This window comes from Galeopterus variegatus, unplaced genomic scaffold (genome assembly GCF_000696425.1).
Source record: "Galeopterus variegatus unplaced genomic scaffold, G_variegatus-3.0.2 Scaffold1111, whole genome shotgun sequence".
NCBI classification, from domain to species: Eukaryota; Metazoa; Chordata; class Mammalia; order Dermoptera; family Cynocephalidae; genus Galeopterus; species Galeopterus variegatus.
Genome location: NW_007727222.1, coordinates 230,257 through 248,059, shown reverse-complemented (window position 1 = coordinate 248,059; position 17,803 = coordinate 230,257). Strand labels below are relative to the sequence as shown.

At 39.9% G+C, this 17,803-nt stretch overlaps 1 protein-coding gene across 2 annotated transcripts in view; it reads right to left on the bottom strand.

Moving 5' to 3' along the window:
• EIF4B (eukaryotic translation initiation factor 4B) overlaps positions 1 to 11,727 on the bottom strand; it is a 29,627-nt gene extending 17,900 nt beyond the window's left edge. For both annotated transcript variants that reach the window (XM_008574826.1, XM_008574827.1), the window contains exons 1-4: positions 11,492 to 11,727; positions 3,167 to 3,304; positions 1,065 to 1,273; positions 543 to 659 (exon numbers count right to left, since the gene is read on the bottom strand). In XM_008574826.1, the coding sequence (XP_008573048.1) occupies positions 543 to 659; positions 1,065 to 1,273; positions 3,167 to 3,304; positions 11,492 to 11,504 (477 nt within the window). In that variant the 5' untranslated portion in view covers positions 11,505 to 11,727. The remainder of the gene's footprint in view (positions 1 to 542; positions 660 to 1,064; positions 1,274 to 3,166; positions 3,305 to 11,491) is intronic.
• Between the last annotated feature and the right edge of the window lie 6,076 nt (positions 11,728 to 17,803).

The window sequence follows — 17,803 nt, the reverse complement described above, 5'->3', positions numbered from 1 at the left end:
TAATAAGCATAAAAACTAAATGTTTACTATTATTTTCATGCAAAACATTTCAAGAGTATATAATACATATGATACCCTAGTAAGAAATGTTTCCAAACCCTCTTAAATTACAAGTATTAAGAAACACCATTACAATACTTCTCTAAAAATAAGATGACTTTTAATAATAAACTGATTAACTTGATTTTTCTATTTGCCTTCATTGATCAGATTACTTATTTTGAAGAAAGCCATAGGAGCCATAGGAGCCAAGGCAAAGCTGTGAGTGAACCAATGTGAGATTTTATTAAAAGACTTGGTGTGTGGTGGGTCTCTTCTACAATTTTCCATTTCACTACCTTCTTGTATTACTGGGGCCTACTAAACTTGCTCAAGTTAAATGTGACTTGCTAAACTGCTGAACTGTAAGTGATATAATCGTTAAATAATCTATGGCTTTTTTTGAAATAGCTACTGACTCAACCTAAAAAGCATCAGTCTGATTGATAAACATGAGATGTGTGAGCTCCCATCCCTCAAGCTCCCATCCTTATTTTCTTTACCTCTTCATTGAGACTCAGGGCACTGAGCAGGGAATCCAGGTCCTCAAACTCAGCATAACCAAAACCTTTCAACCTCTCTGGATTGCTGGGTTCACGTGGTAAACGCACTGCACTGATCTGAAGGAGTAAAGAAACAAAAAAAAAAAGGGTTTCCCAATGTTCTTGTTCCTTTGCTTTTTTTTTGACCACACAAGCATCACTGCATGTGCAAACAATTCCTCTGAATACTTAAGAACCTAGTTGTTGCTTGGAAGAAAATTGATACAGGATAGAAGAGAGACCTCACTATATGCCTTATTTATACCTTTTGCTTTTTAACCTATATGAATTTAACCCTTAAAAAAAAAAGAACACTAACACAAAATCAGTGTATTCTCTGTATCCCTGACTTTGCTTAATTCTACATTTCATTTCTAGTTTTTAGATGTTTTTTCAATTAAGAGCAATTGTCCATTCCACAATTAGTTTACTTTAGTCACTACCCTCAATATCTAGTTAATGGCCTAAAACTTATACACTTACATTTAACCCTCTAAAGAATTCCTTAATGGAGTCTTCTGTCACATCATAGGGCAGGTTCCCTAGAAAAGCAGTGTAGGGTGGTGATTTGGGAAGACGGCTCCGGTCAATATTGGGTTCCCGAGCAGCCCGTGGAGCAGTGGGAAGGATGGAACGGTCAATTGGAGGTGCCCTATACACGTCATCATCGTTACTGTGCCAAGTGGTTGAAACTAGGATAGAAGAGTGAACATAAGAAATTAGAGGAAAGTTCCCTTACTACTGTCATAGAACAAGAGGATCCATGCTAACTGCCAAGTATTAAACACACTTTCTCAAGAAAGAGACAGACTAAAAAAGGAGAAAATGCTTTACAAAGAAAAAAATGCTTCTGAAATGTTAGAATCAGAATAGTAATGAGGAAAAAAGTACTCAGTATTGTCTCTGTTTCTAAGTATTTCAAGGCCTTTATCTTTATTTATTTTTTATTGAAACATAATTGATTTTACCTGTCTGTGGGTACAGAGTTTCATATCAATATCTGTGTGACACTCAAAGCAGGATAATTAGCATATTCGGTATTATACAAAGTTATCGTTTTTCATGGCCCTTTAAAGATTCCTCCCTTACCAACCACCCCCCGCTCTGGGAACCTCAGTTGTTCTCTCCTTCTGAAAGTTCAACGTATTATTGTGATTGTTGTATCTTTCTTTTTTTATTTATCTTTTTAGCTCCTACTTATGAATGTGGACATGCAGTATTTTTCTTTCTGTGCCTGGCTTTTTTCACTTAACATAATAAGTTCATCCATGTTGCTGTGAATGGCAGGATTTCATTCCTTTTTACGGCAGAGTAGTATTTCACTGTGTAAATATACCACATTTTCCTTATGCAGTCATCTGATGATGGACATCTAGGTTGGTTCCATATCTTGTCTATTGTAAACAAAGCTTAGATAAACATGGAAGTGCAGGTATCCCTTTGACATGATGATTTTCATACCTTTCGGTACATACCCAACAGTGAGAATGCTGGATTGTATGGCAGGTCTACCTGTAGTTGTTTGGGGAACCTCCATACTGTTTTCCATAATAAGTCCTTTAACTTTAAATACCCAGGCTTTTGTTAACAGAATCACAATGACACCTTACTTCTTATACAGCAAAGAAATATCAACTATTTATGGTATGTTACTATGTGTTACGTACTTTATATTAATTATATCCCACCTTATCTTAACAATCTTGTGAGGTTGGTGCCCATTCTACAGAAAAGTAAACTGTAATTTTCCTAGGGTCACAGATAGTAAAGCAGTAGAGCTAGGATTCAAACCAGGATCCCTCTCACTCCAAACGTATTTAACCACCAATGATAACTCTCATATTCCTACTATTAGGCAAGGAGAGTATTTTCTTCACGGTTTATCCTCCCTTTAAAGAAAAAAAGCAACCAAACAACAAAAAAAGTATTCTTTCAACCTGCAATAAAAGTTTTTAGGAACAAAAGGATGGTAATCATATTTATGTCATACCTGATAATTATAAAAAATAGCTCCTGTTCCTATTCTCTGAAGGCCACACACAGAACTTGTCCAAATGACACCCTAAATACTCTTCTGTATTTTCCCACCATAATTATAATTCTCATTCTTTTTCCTCTGACCATTTTCATTTACATAGGGATACCCTGACTTCATACTAATAACTAATAATTCCTAGAACTAATTATTCCTTGGCTCTTCCAGCTTACAGATTATACTGCAACATCACTTTACGATGACATCATAGAATTTTATACCTAAAAAGAATTTAAAAAGATAATCTAGTCCTTACTTACCAAATGAAGAAAATGAGGCCTAAGACAGTAACTTGAGAAAGTCTATTAATACAAGAGCCAGAACTGGCACTAAGCTCTCCTGAATGACCACTTCTGTCCCTACTGCAAAGTCTGATAGCCTAAACCTGAGATTAAAGCTAACATTCTATAAAATATGATATTTCAGGTTCTACAAAATGAGTAAATTCCTTTCAAATTACAAATGATATGAATTATCATAGAATAGATTTTGTCTAGAAAATTTTGTCAATGAAAATTCCAAGTATGATGACAAGCAAAAGAAAAATTACCATCTCCTTCCAGGTCATCTGTTTCATCAGCCCAACTCACTGGTTTGGGGACATAAGTGCTTCCTCCACCAGTCCCCCCATCCTCAGCCAGAAAGTCTGTTAGGGAGATAGTCTTCCCCTTCTTATTCTTCTTTTTTGCTGTTTTAAAAAGGCAAGAGAAAGATTACTCACCAATACTCGGATATTTACAGAGTTGCACAATGTAACATTGTTTAATGAGAAAGCACAATATAATGGTACAGAAAGAATGCAACAGTAAGGGGAAACATTTAAAAGTTGTAGAATACATATTACGTGTAAACACACGTTATATACATATGTCTAGAACAATGTCTAGAACAGTCCCCCTGGAGAGTATGATTTTGTTTGGGGGGGGGGGGCAACCTTTTATTCCCTACTATAGTTACTCATTTACCATTTGAGATTTTAAATTCAGCAAGTACTTCTGTTTAAGATAAGATTACCACATTAGGTGCTCCTTGGATAAATGAAATAAATAAGAAAATTCCTACCCCACATAAAATATTTAGCATGGCACTTTTGAGGATTGTTTGATACTTGTAAAATAACCACAAAAGGAAGGAATCATAACTATCAATTTACAGAGAAGAAAACTAAGTCTCAGAGAGCTTAAACGACTATCCTAAAGTTACAGAGCTATTACATGGCAGAGCTAGAATTAAAACCCAGGTTTTTTCATACCATGTACATGGCTCTTCCTGTTATACCCCAGGGACCTCTGCTTATTATTAGTTCTATGGCAGGTTATCATAACCATACTGTACTCACTGTTATTTGAAAATGCTGGAATGGGGCTGGCCACATTTGATTCTTGTACCGGCCAGCCCCCGACCCAAAGAAAATGTTGAAATAGTTAAAACTCATATACACAAGATCTCTCTGCTCTCTAATAAAAAATTTACTTCCTCCCCAACCTTAACACCACATATGAAGATGAGATACTATACTAAAAGGAAAATATAAGAACACCCCAACAACCAACACATTTAACTGTTTTCTGTGGTTATAAAATATTCAGTAATCTCCAAATGGCTCAATTCAGTGTACTGACCCTGGGTGTTTCTATCCAGTCCTCAGAACTTGAGATGGCACTGATCAACAGCTAATTCAGAAAAGCAGAAGGGACTAAAAGAAGTTCTAGAATTGACCCCACAGCAGCCACTACATGATCAAGAAAAAAGCAAGTAGGGGCTGGCCGGTAAGCTCAGTTGGTTAGAGCTTGGAGCTGATAACACTGAGTTCCAGGCTTCGACCCCTGTACCGACCAGCCACCAAAAGAAAGCAAGTAGCTTTGTTATAACAAAGATCAGTTTCATGGCTTTTATAATCCTAAATTCCTCCTCCATGTTCCAATTCTCATCTAATTTTCAATCCAAAGAGACTAAGTATTTGTAACTTGATTCACCGCTTGCTTAACTGAAGGTTGTTCTCTCACTTGGTACCTGCCTTTCTTTTAAAATTCAACTTTCAGAAAATAAAGGTGACCTGTTTGCTGTGAATGTTACTCACAGAATTCTGGACATAGTAAGAACCTGAAGTACTATGGTCTTAATGTGCAAATCAGATAAATGTGGCTGTAATAATACAAAGAGAAGATGGCCATGAATGTAAAATTTCCATATTTCTCTCAAATGATTTAACACCAATTCTGTTCCAAAAGTAACATTTATGATCAACCAGATCACATTCTGAATCTATTCTACAGCTTTGAAAAAAGTAGTTATGCAGAGGTTGGGTCCTATAGCACTGATATTTCCCCCCAGCTCAATGCAAAGATCTAGGAGACATTTTAATTAAGCTAATTTGAACGAGATGAGGTAGAACACTTGTAGCACATAGGCTTATTTTAGTCTTTTTCATGTCCTTTAATTCAAAAATAGTGTTTGAGATTAGTAATGATGCTAGCTAGAGATCCTTACCCTCATAAGGCTTAATCTAGTATCATTAGCTAATATCCAATTATGAATCTGTCCTGCCATTGAGAGAATAAAAATAGAACTAGTGGTCAGACCAAACAACAAGGTCAAGTTCAACATAAGAACAAGAATCTGAGTAAGGTATACCTTTCCCTATTGTTCTGTATAAATAGTTCATACCAGAAAAGTAGAATCTGGAATTAGGCTGCCCTATGGTATGATTTGGTATAACTCTGTAGCTCAGGGTTTCTCAACTCTTACCTCTTGACTCTTTTGACAAAAGTCTCACACACTCTTCTTTAATGTTATTTGAAATTTCAAAATAAACCAAACATTATGACTAAAAAACACTAAAGCATTGTTAATTTTAAAATGTCTTTTCAGGGCCGAGCCCGTGGCGCACTTGGGAGAGTGCGGCGCTGGGAGCGTGGGTTCGGATCCTATATAGGGGTGACCGGTGCGCTCACAGCGCTCACTGGCTGAGCACGGTGCGGCCGGTCTCAAAAAGGACAAAAAAAAAAAAAAGTCTTTTCAAATCATATATCCCTGTAGGAAATACCCCTTGTAAAACAAACAAAAAAAAATCAGTATCTCCTCCTCTTCTCTGATTGTCACCCCGCCCCCAATTGTCTGGTTACGAAATTAAGGTTGGGTGAGGTGTCCAAAGACAGGCTAAATTCCCTCACAAGATCTCTAACTTATTTAAATCTAATAGCACAATCTATTCAGTCACAATATAAGCAGGAGATTTAAAGAAACTAGCCCTTAAAAAGCAAAATCAAGAAACCTAAAGTGGGTGCCAGTGTTTGCCCCAGTCCATTTTATTCCAATAACTGAGAAAAGATGTTATCTAAATCCTCCATGACCTTTGCTCCTCTAGTACCTAGGCTCATTGCATGTCTAGGATTTCAACAGTGTTCCCCACAGCTTTATAAGAAATGCATTGTTTAATGCTTTAGGTATATCAATCCCTTGTCACGATGACTCAATTGGTACAATTCCTTAATTTTCTCTAAATATTATGTGAACTGGTTAAAAAGTTAACAAATCAATCACCTCACAGAACAAAATTGGTCCCAATTATTTAAGGCCAAACCCACATGGACTAAGGAGCCGAAAAACCACATCCCTGTTCAGCTCTTTGTATAACCATATAGGTTAAATAAAAATCTTAAAAAGAAAGCATTGTTCAAAACTTTTAAATCTACAAGTCCTTAAACAAGAGTCAATACATTTATGTTCTTAATAAACAAACAGGATTTGTTATAACAGATACAAAGTAAATACAACTAATCAGCTTAATTCTTAATTTCAGCTCTATTGACATTTTAGGCTGAATAATTTTTTGTTGTGGGGGGCTGTCCTGTGCATTGCAGGATCTTTAGCACTATCTCTGGTCTCTACTCAGACATTACTACCAAAAATGTCTCCAGACACTGCCAAATGTCCCTGGGCAGAGTTTGGGATCACAAAATTGCTCCTCAGTTGAAAACCACTGTTCTAAGTGATGTTTTCACTTCAAAAAATAAAAGGACAAATGAAAAGGAAATGTTAGTTCTGAATAACGTACACTAGCAGAAAAGTGACTGCAAAAGCATCTTCAGGATTATCAGGCTGTAGCATGTATAAAATATGCTTCCTCCTCCTTTTCTCTTCAGAATGTTTTCTTGTCATTACTCCATTGTATTAGTAATAAAAGCACCAAATGACAGATATTGGGAATGATAAAAATCTACAGACTGGCTATTTCTTTATTTCCAAACAGAGGACCCTTAAAGTACCGTAAGCAATAAAGCTTATTTGTTGTAAAATGCAGCCCGACTTCTGCATCTTTCTTAAACTAATATCGCTTATCTAGGAAGGTAAATTCACATAGCTCTTAACATTCAAATGAGGCTTTGTCAAAAATTAAGTTTATTTTAGATCTTGCTAGCCTAAGTCCCACTTATTTTATGGGGTTATCAACTCTTCTGAATGTTTTAGTAACTAAGTAAGCTAAGAAAAGTCAGAAAGTGTCACAAAAGCCTGTACAGGAATGTTCATAGCAACATTATTCATAATAGCCAAAAAGGTGAATCAGTCCAAATGCCTATCAACTGAAGAACAGACAAAAAAATATAGCATATACATACAATGGAATACTATTTGGCAATATAAAGGAACAAGTACTATAATATGGAAGGACCTTTAAAACATCAGGCCAAGTCAAAGAAGCCAGTCACAAAAGACCATGTATTATATGACGCCATTTGTACAAAATGTTCAAAATAGGTTAAGTTCACAGAAACAGTAGATTAGTGGCGGGGTGGGAGGGAGAAAATGACTGCTAATTGGTAAGATGTTTCTTTTTGGGGTGATGAAATGCTCTGAAATTAGTGATGATGGTTGAACATCTCTGTGAATATACTAAAACCCACCAAATTGTACATTAAAAAAGGATAAGCTTTATGGTATATGAATTATTATCTGAATAAAGCTGTTATTCAAAGTGAGTCCTGCCAAATGCTCCAGAATTAAAAACTAATTTATAATTAACAAATGCTTCCCTAAACAATATCATATAAATGCAATCAACTCACCCAAATGACAGAGAATTACACTAATCAAACCATTGTTTACAACCCAGCCACGAAAAGACGTTTTGTATAATGCAGTATTATAATGCTGAGAGGTCTCACCTTTACTGCACATAGTTTAGCATAATAGAGAATAAAGACTAAGTCAGGACTAATAATGTCCACCATCTCAATGCCTATGTTCAGTTACATGACCTCTCTTCTCTGGGCCCAGTTACTCCATCTTGACACAAACAGGAAAACACCATATTGCCTATTCTTTACCCTTCCAGGGACACTCAATTTGATCACTTACATAATTAAAATAAGTGCCCAATACACATCATGCTAGTCATTACACAAAGTACTTGGAGCTTCTCTGTAAGAGAAGAGCTATAAATTCAAGTTAAACTTCTGGCTTTGGGCATTTTCCTATCATTAGGACTTAACAAAACCTACTTAGGTGTATATACTCATAAATGTGCATATACACACTTAATTACAAATAAGCACTTGGGTTTCTTTTGAATACTCAAGTCAATTCTTTCCCTTACCATCATGAAAACAGAATCTAGGACATTCTGAGGCTAATAAAAAGTAGTAGAGTATTCTATCTCAAGCCATATATGGCTTGTGAATTATATCTCAAAGCTGTTATTTAAAATATGCATACATATACAGGGGTACTTCAAAAAGTTCGTGGAAAGATTTGTATTATTTTAAATTCTATTTTTCCACAAACTTTTTGAAGTACCCTCACATATAACCACATGCTTATTTTTTTCAGTGATGTAACTTGGAAACACTTTTACTTTGACACTACTCTCTGTATTTGTATTTGAATTTTCTTTCTTTTTGGGTGGCTGGCCAGTTAAGAGATACAAACCCTTAAACCTGGTGTTATAACACCATGCTCTAACCAGCTCAGCTAACCAGTCAGCCCTGAATTTTCTTAATGAGTTTTAGTCTTGGCCTTCTGACTCTGGGTATCCTACTTTCAGAATAACAAATACATGGTAGAGAATGGGATCTGAAAATAGGGAATTTGTGAACAACATACAAGGGGTCTTCAAAAAGCTCAAGGAAAGATTTGTATTTTTTTTTTTTTTTGGGCAGCTGGCTGGTACAGGGATCTAAACCCTTGACCTTGGTGTTATATCGTATCATACTATCTCTTCATTCTATTTTTCCACAAACTTTCTGAAGTACCCTTGTATAACGGCAACCCTTGAAACCATTTCTTAACTATAAGGGTCGGCACCATTTGACAACCAGTGGTCACCATGTTCTCCCCATTAAAGTAAACAGATGTCATATATAACAGCATTTTGAAGCATGCAAGTGGAAGGCCCATGCATGGGCTTACAACACCATTACCAATTTTAAAGCATTTAAATGTTAATTTGTATCAAACACATTTGATTCGCTATAAGAGGAGAGCAGATAAGCTATGTCCACTTTATAGATGAGGAAAGTGGGAACTCAAGAGATAACTGGCTTGTAACAAGTCTACTAAAATAGTCACAATGAAAATTTAAGAAAAATGAAAACCTCATATTTTTAAGGAGTATTCTTTCTAAGAAACCAACCAAAGAATTAAGTGCCCTGGCTCAATGTATCAAGTTTCCCAGCAATTCAAACCATCCTAATTCAATAGCCCTGAAGGTCAATAATGGATCACACTGGAAACTGGTATGGCAGCAAAGAATTTCTGGGTCTCATTTAATAGTAAAAGAAACCTATGAAGTTGTGTTATGTATTTTCACAGAGAAAACATAAGATCCATTTCCAACATCTGGGAACTGACTCAACAGTCAATGCAGTTGGAAAAGATTCAAAGAGGGGGAAAAATTTGATAAATCCCAAATTCCTCAAGGGCTGACAGTCAAATATACCCTTGTGCTCAGACAAGAGCACAAGCTAAAGAGATGTACTGAACTGAATTAAAGGAGATGAGGGTTTCCAAGGAGGTAAATATGGAAGAACAAGAGAAGGGGACATCACTGATGAAATCCCTTGAATCAGTCTGGATTTCATGCAACTCAGTAAAACAAAGGATATATATTGCTATTATGTCTTCCACCTCTAAAAACTCCACAAAAGTTATAGAGAAAGGAAACAGACTTTTCACTAATGATGACAGTAAACTGTCGAGATGGCAAGCCCAGGACAAATAAATACTTTACACAATGACAAGTTTAAAATATATTTAGGAATTTACTAGCTCACAGGAAAATAAAAATGAACATTTTTGTAAACTGCATATGCTTTTGGGCAGCATCCCAAACTTAGGATGACACCTTGGTACTTCCAAATTGGTAGAGACAGGAGTCTCCAATATTTTGACCTTGTTCTGCCACCTGCCAGTGTGACCTTGAATAAATCATTTCATTTTCCATAGCTGGGAGATACCACCATCTCCCTACATTACCTCACAGAGGATCAAATGAGACAACATACACAAAAATGCTTGATCAACTGTCAAGTGGTACACCAATAAAGGGTATTATGTTCAAATGCACCTCAATTCTCATTTTCCAAAGACAACCATAACTCTTAGCTCCCTTGTAATATAGAGAAGATGAATTCCTGGGTGAGAAATGAATGTCCAGCGACAGCAGGAATTCGAAAAATGTTTTGCAGAATGCAGGGTCATGCCAGAGAAAAGAAACCATACCCCCAGAACTTAAATAGATGCTACAAGACGTTACACAGCTCACTGCTGCTCCTGTAAGTCTGTTACAAATTCAAGTCGATTTGCATAGCAGCGATAGTCCCCCTCAAAGTCTAAAAAAGAGTCCAATTCCAGGCACTAGTAAGCATTATTTTAAGAGCACTTCCTAGCAGTTGTACAGTTATCATTTAAGAAAAATAAAAGTTGAACTCTACCATTGGAACTATCAAAATGTAACCAATATGTAAGCACCGTAAAAGGAGGGACCTGATCTTTTTCACCACTGCATCTCCAACACTTAGAACCGTGGCTGGCGTATATTTTGGGCTCAGTAAAAAAATGTCCTGACTGAAAAAGAGGAAAAAAGTCTAGAGGAAAATTTATGTGCCCACCACTGCTTCCTCTCCTCCAACACGTGGACGGACCACATGGGGTTCCCTATCCCCAGTTAACTCTAGTAGCTCTAGCCTCCACACCTAACACATGTACCTTGGAAGAGTACAGGTGCCAGGCCACACACCAAAGGGAGAAGAGAATAAAGCAGGACTTAGAAAAGCGCAATACAAGCGCGTAAAAGCTTCCCATCTGGGATCTAGCGCAAGCTTTTAAGGCACGCCGGTCTCCATCCCCTCGTCCCTCCTATCGCGCACGCGCGCCGCTGCTTCCCCGCCCCTCCCGCGACTCGCACTCGCGTTCTAACTGCACCCCCCATTCCTCTGCCCCCACTCCCGACCGCAACGGCCTCGCGCCTCCGAGACCTAGTCTAATGTGCACCAGGCCGCGCGCCAACCGCCTCCTCCTTTCCTCCACGCCTTCACGCGGGCACAGTGCTTCACCTCTACGAGAAGGCCTCGCGCCGCCCGCAGATCTTTCTGCGCCTCTCCCTCACTCCAATTCACGCCAGAGTCCACCATTACTGCCTACTCCAACCTCGCGCAGCGGGGTGAAAAGGGTGCGAGGGGGAGGGGAAGGTGTTCTTCCCCTCCCCTCCAAACATCCCGAGGCGATAACCTATCGTGGCCAAGCCGCCAGGCTGCTGCAGCTCCCAAGTCCGAAGGGAACCAATGCCGCCCACTCCCCAACTCCAGGGAATCAATGGATCAGGTTCCGAGAGTGGTTTCGCAGCCTGGTCCTTGGCCGCGCTCGGCCGCTCACTCACCTGAGGCCGCCATGTTGGGAGAGGGAGAGAGAACGCAAAGGACCCGGATGAGGCAGTCACGTGATTCCAGCGGGCGCGTCGGACTAGGAGACGCGCAACCGGGAGGGGGCGAAGAGATGAGGACAGAGACAGGAGGCGGGGTGGCGCTGCTCTAGCTTCGTAAAGCAGCGCGAGGAGGTGGCGCGGCGTCCGACGGGAAGACCTGCGCGACATGTGCCAAAGGGGTGGGGCCTGGGCTGTCGCGAAATCCGTGACGCTTTACGTAGGGCTAGGCGCGGACGCGGGTACGTGTGAGCGTGGGGCGGTGTCTCGCGGTGCGCAAACGTCCTGCTGTGGGGTGAGCCGGGAGGGCGGGCCGGGGCTGCTGGTTCCACTTGTCCAGCACCGACTGGAGGCCGGCTGGAGCCTCGGATGGTTGTGCCATAATTGCCTCTCTGAAAGGGAAGATATTGAGTTTCTTTTTAAATCAGTTCTTGTAGGGCCGGCCTGTGGCTCACTCGGGAGAGTGCGGTGCTGATAACACCAAGGCCACGGGTTCGGATAACATATGGGGATGGCCGGTTGCTCACGGGAGAGCGTGGTGCTGACAGCACCAAGTCAAGGGTTAAGATCCCCTTACCTTCATCTTAAAAAAAAAAAAAAAATTAGTTCTTGTAAAGGCAAAACAAGCCCAGCATTCTCTGTGTAAGGATGGTTTTAATTAGGTGTTCTTAGAAGGAATAAGAAAGCAACAGATACTGAATACGTAATTGCCGTGGGCTTTTACCTCATTTACTCCTCCAATTTACTGATTAGGTTCAGGTAAACTCAGGCCGTTATGATTTCAGAGTCGAGTACTATCCATGCTAACGCTAGCTAATGCTCTATTTTATCGTATATTAGTATCTCATTCAATGAAATTTTTTTTTTTTTTTGTCTTTTATCTTTTTCCGTGTCCGGCAACGGGATTGCAACCCTCGGTGCTGCTCCCGCGCCTCGCTCAGCCAGTGAGCGGGAACTGGTCTGTATGTGGGATCCGAACCCTCGGGCGGGAGCGCCGCCGAACTTCCCAAGCGGCGCACTTATCCAGTGCGCCACCGGGCCGGCCTCAATGAAAATTTTTGTTGAACACTAACCAGATGCCAGGCACGGTTATAGACATTTGTGAGTGCAGCAGAGAACAAAACTGCCCCAAAGGAGGTTATATTCGAGTGAGGGAAAGACCACCAATAAGCAACGAATAAATAAAGTGTTAGAAATGATAAACACTTTGCAGCTAATTAAAATAAGATGACGTAATGAAAGGTGATTGGATGAAACTTTGATTGCCTGGTCAGGAAAGGCCTGTGAGGAAGTTACGTTCAGGCTGAGATCCAAATTGTAAGCAGCCAGCTCCAGGAACCTCTTCAAGAAGGGCTTTATTTTTTATTTTTTTTTTCCTTTTTGTCTTTTTTCGTGTCCGGCAACGGATCGCAACCCTCAGTGTCACGCCTGTACTGGACCGGGACCGGCAACGGGATCGCAACGCTTGGTGTTGCACCCGCACCTCGCTCAGCCAGTGAGCGGGAACCGGTCTGTATGTGGGATCCGAACCCTCGGCGGGAGCGCTACCGCGCTCCCAAGCGGCGCACTGTAGCAGTGTGCCACCCGGCCGGCCCCAAGAAGGGCTTTAGAAGACAGAAGATGGATGCACAGCTGGATCAAAGGCTCCAGGGTAGCAACATCTTTGCAAATTCAGGAATTTAAAGGCTGGAGTATGGTGAGGGAGGGGGAAGAGTGGTACCAAATGAAGTTTGAGAGGTAGGGGTTGGGTCATGTGAAGCTTTGTAACCCAGGTTTAGGAGTTTGGGTGTTATTCCAAGTGGGTTGGGAAATCGTGGAATGAGGGTGGGAGCTGGCAGCTGGAGTGTCAGGCTGGGTGCACACTGTGGGTGGAGAAGAGGCCAGACTGTGGTCCAGGGGCTAAGAAGGCAGGTTGGGCAGGGCCATCATCTGGAAAGAGCTTCTTACGAAGTGCAACCCATGGCCCCACCCAGATATCTGTGCTTAAAACCTGGCTGTTGTAAATACCCTACCAAGTGAGGAAGAAGAGGCCTGTGCTTCTTTCTGGAGTGACACAGGACTTTGGGTGCTGTAGGTGTTGTAGAAGGCAGGGTCCTCTGTGGAGACAGGTCTTCATGCTTTTTGTGGAGGTGGAGAGGGAAGAATGAATACAGACCAGTTTCCTTTTAGCAAGCTATGTACTAGGTGTACTATACATGCTTTTTTAAATTTTCACCTCAGACATATGGAGTATTGTTCCCATTTTATAGATCGAAAAGCAGTCATAGAAAGACTAAATTTCTCAAGATTCTAAAATTGTACCTTTTTTTATTTTTTGTCTTTTTTGTCTTTTTTCCGTGTCCGGCAATGGATCGCAACCCTCAGTGTCGCCCCCGTACCGGACCGGGACCGGCAACGGGATCGCAACCCTCGGTGTTGCCCCCGCGCCTCTCTCAGCCAGTGAGCGGGAACTGGTCTGTATGTGGGATCCAAACCCTCAGCGGGAGCGCCGCCGCGCTTCCCAAACGGCGCACTAGCGCAGTGTGCCACCGGGCCGGCCCCGTGGAATGATTTTAAGCAGGGGAATGTCGTGACTTGAAATAAAATTTAAAAAAGGATTACTTAGTATCTTGATATGAGTTGTGGTTACATGGGTTTATATCTAGTAAAAATTCATCAGCTTGTACACTTAAGATTTGTGTACTTTATGCAAGTCTTTAATTAGAAAAAAAAAAAGATTACTAAGGCTACTAAATGGAGAGTGGATTATACAGATGTAATAATTGAAGAGAAAGAGCAGATGAAAGGTGGTTGCAGCCAGGGCCACATAACTTTTAATGGGCTCCAGGTAGTTTTGCCTAGATAACTAGTTATCAAAGATAACTCCCAAGTTTCTGGCATGAACATGGGTGATGCTATTTACTTGTATGGAAAAGCCTGGGGTGGAGCATGATTGGAGAGGGTATTGGGCTCTGTTGTGGCACTATTAAGTTTGTGGTATGTACAGTGATTCCCAGATACACACAAACACACACACACACGTATGTATGTGTATATGTGTGTGTGTGTGTGTGTGTGTGTGTGTATAAATTTTTTTTTTTCTTTTTGGTGGCTGGCCAGTATGGGGATCCAAACACTGACCTCAGTGTTATCAGCACCACACTCTAACCGAGTGAGCTAACCAGCCAGCCGATTTCTCAGATTTGAATTTGCCTACAAGTCACCAGGAAAATTTGTTAAAAGTCAGATTCCAATTCAGTAGGACTGGGGTGAGGCCTGAGATTTTGTATTTCTTCTGGATGGTTAAAAAGGAATGATAATCTGAGAATTAGGAAGATCATTGAATTAAGAATTAAATTGACCATCGGAGGCAGATTTCAGAAAGTTCAGAACAAAGCTTAGGGATATATGGGATAGGGAGAGACTCGAGAGCACCTAAAGTGTCTCAGTATTATGCCAAACACTTAATGAACTAGCTTATTTAGTCCTCACAGTGGTCCTACGTGGTTGATATTATTAATCTTGTTTTTAGATAATAACCTCGAGACTCAGAAACAATAAGCACCTTACCCAAGGGCACACAGTCAGCAAGTGGCAGAGCTGCAGACACAGAGCTGTCTATCTGTCAGGTCCATGTTCTTTCCAATTTCCCAGAGACTTCTTAAAAAAAAAACACAAAAACAACAAACAGAAAAAAAACACACTTTTGGGGCTGGCTGCTTAGCTCAGTCAGAGCACAGCCTTGTAACACCAAGGTCAAGGATTTGGATCCTTGTACCACAGACACCAAAAAAAAAAAAAGAAAGAAAACTGTTAAAATTGCTAAATAAGTTAATGACAACCACTTTGTAGCATTTGTTCTGAAGAAATCCAGAGGAAATAAACTTAGTTATCTTTTGCTGCATAACAGATTACCCTTCAACTTATTGGCATAAACAACAAACATTCATAAGCTCATAGTTTCTGTGTGTCAGAAACTGGTTATTGAAAATCATTTGCCAAGTCCTGATTTTTGCAGTCTCATATAACCAACCATATCCTCTTCTCTATTTTTCCTATTATTTTGCATTTTATTTCTCACCCTTAGCCACCTAACTAGTCTTCCTGCCTACAGTCTTTCCTTGCTCCCATGTATGTAGTACATGGCTGCCAGATTTATTTTCCTAAAACATGGGTCTGAACACATTCATTCCCTTGCTGACAAATATTTCATGACTCTACATGGCCTAGGCAGACATTCAAGACTATGTATATTCCAGCCACAAATTACTGGTCCAAACTTATTTTCTACTATCCTCTCTTGTCTGCTTATGTTCCAGTCACATACACTTTGTGCTTTCCTAACTTTAAGTCTTTTTTCATCCTTTGCACATCTATTTGGAACATTCTTTCCTCCTTCACTACCGAATGAGTTAATAATAAAATCTTTCCTTCAAGGGCTCTTTTTTTTTTTTTCCTTTTTGTCTTTTTTTACTGACCGGTAACGGGATCGCAACCCTCAGTGTCGCGCCTGTACCGCGACCGGCAACGGGATCGCAACCCTCGGTGTCGTGCCCGCACCACGCTCAACCAGTGAGCGAACCGGTCTCTATATGGGATCCGAACCCTTGGCGGGAGCGCCGCTGCACTCCCAAGTGCCGCACTCTACTGAGTGCGCCACCGGGCCGGCCCTTCAAGGGCTCTTTTAATGTCACCTTTTCTAGGAAGCTTTTTCCTTTCTCTGAACCACCCCTCCCCTGCCGGGCTATTGCCTTCACCTTCCTTTTTGCACTTGTCCTCATCCTCCTTAATTGTCTTCCCTCCTGGTCTACCAACTCCTTAAAGGCAGGATCCATATTGATTATCTTTGTGTTTTCCATGCATCTGGAACATTGCTGGTGCTCAATATATATTTCTTGCTGCTAAAAGTCAGGGCTAAAGTCAGACTTTTCAAGAAATACACATTCATTGAGGAAGTTTTCAAAATGTCATAGTGCATATGTCTGGATTCATTTAGTTGTTAATTGAACTAGGAAATGTACAGTGGCTTCGAGGGGCTGGCCGGTTAGCTCATTGGTTAGAGCATGGTGCTAATAACACCAGGATCCAGAGTTTGATCCCTGTACTGGCCAGCTGCCAAACAAACAGAAAACAGTGGCTTCAAGATATGGAAACAACCGGTGTCTGTTGACAGATGAATGAATAAAGAAAATGTGGTATACAATGGAATATTATTCAGCCTTAAAAGTAAAGGAATTCCTGCCATTTGTGACAACATGGATGAACCTGGAGGACATTATGTTAAGTGAAATAAACCAGACTCAGAAAGACAAATACTGCATGATCTCACTTATACGCGGAATCTTAAAAAAAGTCGAATTCATAGAAACAGAGAGTAGAAGGGTGGTTGCCAGGGGCTGAGGGGTAGGGGAAATGGGGAGATGTTGGTCAAAGGGTACGACTTTCAGTTGTAAGATGAATAAGTTCTGGAGACCTAATGCATGGCGTGGTGACTTAGTTGATAATACTATATTGTATACGTGAAATTTGCTGAGAGTAGATCTTAAGTATTCTCACCACACACACACACCCATACCCACACACAAACAAGTAACTCTGAGGTGATGGATATATTAGTATGTGGTATGGTAATCATTTCACAATGTATGCATATATCAAAATATCACATTTTATACCTTAAATATATACAATTTTTATTTGTCAGTTATACCTCGGTAAAGATGGAAAAACAAAACAAAATGATGGTGGTCTCTTTCATAGGGATAAAGCAAAAAAGATTTCCACTTTTAAACTATTTGGAACTCAGAAATGTTTGGAAACTAAGTTAAAAACAAAGCAAACAAGCAAATGAATGTGAGCTTACACTTGTTTTTCAGAGTTTGAATTTACTAAGCTAATTTGCTTAAATTAGTGTTTGACGTTCTTACAGTAATATGGCTGAAATTGTCTAAATTTTGATAATTACCTTGTTTTTTAAAATATATGTTTATTTTTAAAATTATAAATAATTATACTTGGCAGTTTAAAACATTTAAAATTTCAACTATATTAATTAATAATTTTTAGTTAAAGCATTCCCTCCTTCCTCTTGTAAAATGAGGGTATTAAACAGATTATTTCAAAGATTTTTTTTTTTTTTGCCATTTTATGAATCTTTGGTGCTAATCGTGGATATTATGATCTTCCTCTTAGTAAAGCTGGCAAAGATCTTCCTCAGGTAATCAAGACGAAGCTAATTCATTAATAATGGGATATTATCACATACTTGTTATTTCTATTTTGTTAAGTTTG